Raw genomic sequence first — 6,000 nt, 5'->3', positions numbered from 1 at the left:
CTTTGCCGAGGATCACTGAAGCTGTTCAGACAGCACATGGTGGCCCAACACCTTACTAGGACACTTGTTGGTATGCTGGTTAGTTTGAACTTTTATTAATCACTTGTCTGTATCTGGGCCAACCCATGTGTTTGTGTTACAGTTCTGTCAGATCTGTGTCATGTTTCATCCCTGGACTATGAATATAAATCTTATTTTTAATCATAAATATTTCATCCAGAAATTCCGTCTGGATTAAAATAATCTCTCTTGAAATGAGCATGCATACAGACGGTGTGTTGTTCACATGTCTCTTTGAACTTGTAGGTCAAAAGCTGCTATATTTGGTGCTACTGGAGGACTCTCCATTTCACCCGTTCACTGTCATTTTCATCTTCGACGACACTCCTGCTGCCATACAAGAGGCTCGTCTCTTCATTTTCTTCCTCTCCAGTTTGTTGTCAGTGATTTTCTGACCTAGTGCTCCGCCGCTGTTTTTATGGTGAACAAGCTGTCTGCTGGAGCCAGATGGTGATCTAAGAGCACGATTATTCCTCTGTTGGGTAATGGTGACCCATTTCTGTCTGTCTGTTTGGGCTGGCAGGCCACAATCAAAGATGCGTCTCAGTCGAGTGTATTATTAGTAATAAATAAATCTTATGAGGAGAAATTAGAGCCATTTCTGCAGCAGATGGTAGAAGTGTTAGAGCTGTTCACTGTTTTTAACTTCATAACAGTAAGCTGACTCTCAGGCGTGTGCCCACACATGTGCTGATGTTCATATGGGACTGACAGAGTGTGAATCATATGCTTTTGTGTTGCAGCCACTCACCCCTGCGGATGCTGCGCCTCAGCTTCCCACAGAAGGCGTCGATGCGAGGCAGCTCTCCGCTGACGTCCTCCCCTGCAGCTGGACTCAGCTCTGGAGAGCTGGGACCGCGGCTCAGGTCCAGCGGGGCCTTGGTGGAGATGGGGGGCGGCGAGGAGACCCCAGAGGCCTGGGGGAGGCTGGGAGAGCGCGTGGCGGTGGGCGGAGGTGAGGAGAAGCCCGAGGGGGGCCTGGTTGAGCCGGGAGGAGGAGAGGAGATGGAGGGGCTGTGACTGGAGGTGGGGGAGTTGGCTGCTGAGGAGGAAGGGGTGGTGGAGAGGTCTAAAGCTCCTGCTTTCATACCGATCGGAGAGCTGAGCGAGAGCTTGCGGCAGTGGACAGGGGAGGAGGTGCGAGAGGGGATGGAGAGGGGAGGCGGGGAGGAGAACTTGCGACACAGCCTCGGTGATTTGTTGTTCAACGGGTCGGTTCCCCACACGCCCTGGTTGGTGGCGAAGAAGAGCTCCAGAGACCTGAAAGGAAGGAGACGAGTCGATGTGTCGCTCTGAGGAGAATCAGGCCGGACTCAGACTTCAGGAGATTCAGAACCATTTACCCCCATTTTATAGCTCCTGACAATTAGAAGAGAAATTTGGTCTGAGAGCTTGAGGGGTGTAATAATTGTGGATTGATGTATTGATTTAATGGACAACAATGCGGTGGCACTGATTAAAAACAAAAAAATCTATCCCCATCCTAGACTGCCTGTTTAGATTTGTTTTCTTCTAAACCTTTTTATCTTGATGTGGATTAAAAAGAATGTAGGTCAAAATTTCTCAAGTCTCTGTTTAAGGTGCACAGTCAGAGAGACAGAAGTGGGATAGGAGTATTCAGTGGCTTTTTGTAATTAAAGGAGTAAGATCCGGTTGTGTTAAATCCAGGGACCTCTAGTTTCTTTTTTTTGACCAGCTGCTGCCGTGAGATTTGTGTGGGTCTCTCAGGACCCCAATCCCAGCGCAGTGCTCTGTTATCAAATATTATATTTAGATATTTAGGAGTGTAAATTTGGATTATCACACTATTGCCCAGAGCACCAGATACTGTTGTTTAGCAACACTCAACATTTTAGTCCTTGAGAATAATGTCAGCTACTGATATTAAAACTGTTGGTTAATATCTTACATCTACTTCTTGCTTAACAATAGACAGACTGTATTTTCCATCTGTTTCCCCGTGAGATCTGCTCTCTGACTGCTTCCTCTGCCACAATAATCTTTATAATGTCCTGTAGTGTGTGATGAACTGTTACTTTCAGATATTACAAAATGTGCATGTCTGATAATAGAGAGAAGAACATCTGTGAAGTTTGTTGTTATGATGCAACTTGACTTCAAAATCTGTCTCCTGTAGTCTGAGCCAGGCTTTAGTGGGAATGAATCAGCAGTGATGGTATTTACTTAGACTGGTCCAGTGCAAGCTGTGTTATCTTCAGACTGTAGTCAGGACAGAGGGACATGATGGATAGACGGTCACATGAATGCTGCTCGATCCTGGATGAGCATATGGCAGGATGAGAGGAGGACGTAGAAACAGAAAGGTAGACAGATGTAGTGAAGGCAGCCACGTGAAGGGACACACAGGTGGGGATGGAAGATTACGAACAAGTCTGAAGCTGGTGCTGTTACAAACACACACGTGTACCTGACGGGTATGGAGGTGAAAGGCTTCTTGTAGATGTCAGCGAGCTTGTCGATGACCACGGCTGCTGTGGTGAAGATCCTGTAGGTGTGGAGGAAGGTGTTGAGGAAATCTATGGAGAGGAAGCGCAGGTCGGTCAGACGCTCCAGCAGGCGCTCCACGCTGGCGTATCGGATCTGCGGGACCTTGCAGGAATTAAGCGTCTTGCTAAAGCAAATGTCGACGTCGTCTTTATGCAGCCTGGCGTCAGACCTTTATGAAAAAAACACAGCGTTCAGTTCAAAGTAGTCATCGCATATGCATTTTGGGTAAACTTGGCTGTAAAGACTCAAATCTACAGTTTCCTGTAGACAGCTGCATTAGAGGAAATATGTGTGTAGTAATATGCTTCTCATACTTGATCATGTGCGGGACAGAAACTTTGGAGTTCTCCTCAAACACGCTGGTCATCAGGCCATTACACCGGATGTTATCGATGCACTGAAACAGAAAGTAGACAAGCAGGAAAGCATGAGACCTGGTCTAAGGTGGACTCATTTCAAATCCATCACTGGACCTTTGATCTGATACCTGGCTGATGTCGCTGGTCCAGGCAGCTTTCTCCTGACGGGACGGAGCCAAGAGGACGACAGAGAAGCTCTGACCATCAGGAGGCTCCACCACAATTTTAAACTCCAGATGGTTGAAGCCTTGACCTGCTGCGTTGTCTGTGAAAAAACAAATCAGTGGCCACATCTCAGGAAAATGAAGGATGGTACAAAGAAACAAAGATTGTAGGAAGATACTCACAGTCTTCATCATTGGCGTCTAGTTCCTCAATCAGAGTGCACTCGATCAGAGACAACGTTCCTCCCTGCTGTTAATGGAGGAAAATGACACATTTTTGTTGCTTTTCTGTCAGTAGAACCGAAGTATAAAAGTATAAAATTGGCGTTATCCTCAGTTTTAACTAAACTGAGATGTGACAGCATCTTTCTGGAGATAATGTCGTTCTTTAAAGCAACATCTAAAAAACTTTGACATAAGTTCCTGTTGTGTTTTAGACAAGTCCTGTTTTTCTTTTAAAGCCAGGAAAAGCCTGTTTGCAGCCACCTTTCCACTGCTTATGGACTATTGCAACTTGTTATACAACATAATGTCTTCATTTGTCTGTTTACCACCATTAGCCACCAACTTTACTTTACTTTCCATCTCTGATCTTGGTCATTGGTCATCCACTTACCCACTATTTAGCGTTTGTGAAGTAGACGACACACTCAGGCAACAGGGCAGACAGCTGATGATACATTTCTGACGCTGCTTGTGTGTTTTATATGTGTAATCATCTCTGTCACACAAACAGTTGCCAAAGTTTGTGTATTGCATTAGAAGCCATGGACACCACAGCATTGCTATTTTGATTACGTAACCTTTTGTAACAGACATCCCAATTCCAGCACAGCGAACGAATAGTCGGCTATTCGGGTCCAGCCCTGCTTTCCACTGGAGCTCCTCAAACCACTAAATCAGTTCTGTCTGATGGTCACTAGTTCTCCTGATCCTCGTCTGTTCCTACCCAGCAAGCTTCTCTTTACAAAGCTGTGTGTATGAATGTACATTCTCAGCTTTATTGGAGTTGAATCTAGATAGGATCCATATTTTTTATAGTTAAACTCGATTAAATTTGGCTGCTTTTTCTTTTGTGATATCACAACTAAGTTACATAAAACTCTGTGACAAAAATGACTCTACATGTTGTTAATTGTAGTGTGTGTGTCGGGGTGTGTGACTGTGTTTGTGTACACAGCTTCTTCTTCAGCTTCATTGTCCAACCCATCTACTGGAGTCACTACACACTGTAAGTTGCTCTTTATCAATGCTCCGCTAACATATTTACAAGTTAGACAGAGGAATTTAAGTCTCAAATATGGTTCCATTTGGTGTTTTTAATAATGTTTGAAATCCTGCTGCTCAGGAAGGAGAGGACAAGTCCCTGCACGTTTGAGACATCTGAGGAGTGTCATGCCTGCCAGCATTCTCAGGAGGTAACAAAATCACTTTACCCAACCTTCTTCTTCTGACAGTAGAGCGAGAGAGGCTGCAAAGCATGATGGTCTAAATCAATGAGCTTCTGTTGCATACATCTTGGTGTTCTCAAAAAATTCTAGAGTGCACACCGTGGTGGGTGAAATTTACAGTTCAGAATTTAAGCAGAACAATAAAATGGCTGATTCACTCCATAGTGGACAATATAATGAGCGGATGGATGTTCCAAACAGATCACACGTCTCCTTTAATGAAGAGGTTTCAAACTTCTAAGGGACTATTAAGGCTAAATAGAAAAATGTATATTATATGCGGACAGGTGAAGCTGACCTTGAGTAAGTGAAGCTTCCCTCCAGATGTTCGGGTACAGATGAGGAAGTGTTTGGTAAACAAGAAACACTGTCGCTCGCCTTCCTTCCTCAGGGACAGGGAGCCCAGGCGGACCTTACTGAGCATGCCCCGTTCGCTGCTGGATGGCAGCTGGATGAGAGAGCCTGTCCACAGAGAGAGAGAGTCAGAAGTGAAGGAGAACTAACACCAAGTGATGGTGGTTGGGAAACAGAGACAGGAGCTCACCTTGTCTGACAAAGGTCTGACTCGTGTCTAAAAGGATGTCGCAGCCCTCCACGATCATCCGCTCGATGGCCAGGTTCTTCCTGATATTCTCTGTGTCGCTCACTTCATCGTGCATCATCCTGACAACACGAGCAAACATCAGACAGTGAGTTCACACAGAAGACAAGAAGTATCTTCAGGTATGATAAACTTCTTCAGATAACCTGGTTTTACAGGTAAACATCATGTGCATTTCAGAAATCTGGATGAATCCTTGTTTAGATTTGAGCCATCACAATATATAGTTTCATAGATTTAAAATATGGTTGAGCTTTAACACGAGATACCATCAAAAGCCTGACTGTCAAACAAAGAGGAACTTATAAAATTACTGACAACAACTTCACAGATGGGACAGACATGCTGGATAACATACATCATAAATTGAAGCCTTAAGTAATTTACAAGCGAGCGTGAATGTGTAGTTGAGCACACAGAATGGAGATCTGTGAGAGCTTCACTGACAAAACCATGCGTGTATGTTGATTGTTGCAAACACAGCAGTAATAGTTTTGAGCGCAGAATATATATTCATTTGCTCAGATTAAGTTTTTGTTTGCTCAAGATTGTTGTCTGTGCTCAAAATTTCCCTTTACGCACTCAGGATTGTGGCGCAAATATAATTCCATGCTTCCAGGGAGCACTCTGAGCGTTGCAGGAGCACTGGGTGCAGTGTATCCTAGTGGAAGGAGACTACAGTGACAGGGATGGCGGCCAAATTTAAATCAGATACAGTTTTGTGTTGGAGAAATTGGTTGTTAATTTAACTCCACTCCTTAACTAGTTCTAGGATTATCTTTCAAAAGTGCAAGTTTCTGTTTTGAAACACCACAGCCACCTGCACAAACAGACTTCAGTAATAACTGGTAGACTCA

General features: G+C 44.5%; 1 protein-coding gene across 1 annotated transcript in view; it reads right to left on the bottom strand.

The window, feature by feature from the left end:
- Positions 1–6,000, bottom strand: part of rasgrf2a (Ras protein-specific guanine nucleotide-releasing factor 2a) — a 44,211-nt gene that overhangs the window by 12,590 nt on the left and 25,621 nt on the right. The window contains exons 9-16 of the mRNA XM_008303293.1: positions 5,087–5,205; positions 4,841–5,004; positions 3,275–3,341; positions 3,056–3,192; positions 2,883–2,965; positions 2,489–2,737; positions 2,245–2,337; positions 812–1,320 (exon numbers count right to left, since the gene is read on the bottom strand). Of these exons, the coding sequence (XP_008301515.1) occupies positions 812–1,320; positions 2,245–2,337; positions 2,489–2,737; positions 2,883–2,965; positions 3,056–3,192; positions 3,275–3,341; positions 4,841–5,004; positions 5,087–5,205 (1,421 nt within the window). The remainder of the gene's footprint in view (positions 1–811; positions 1,321–2,244; positions 2,338–2,488; positions 2,738–2,882; positions 2,966–3,055; positions 3,193–3,274; positions 3,342–4,840; positions 5,005–5,086; positions 5,206–6,000) is intronic.

The sequence above is a fragment of the Stegastes partitus genome, unplaced genomic scaffold (genome assembly GCF_000690725.1).
Source record: "Stegastes partitus isolate 25-593 unplaced genomic scaffold, Stegastes_partitus-1.0.2 Scaffold1972, whole genome shotgun sequence".
Taxonomy (NCBI): domain Eukaryota; kingdom Metazoa; phylum Chordata; class Actinopteri; family Pomacentridae; genus Stegastes; species Stegastes partitus.
The sequence above is the reverse complement of the archived record's forward strand: the minus strand, read 5'-3'. Positions and strand labels throughout refer to the sequence as shown.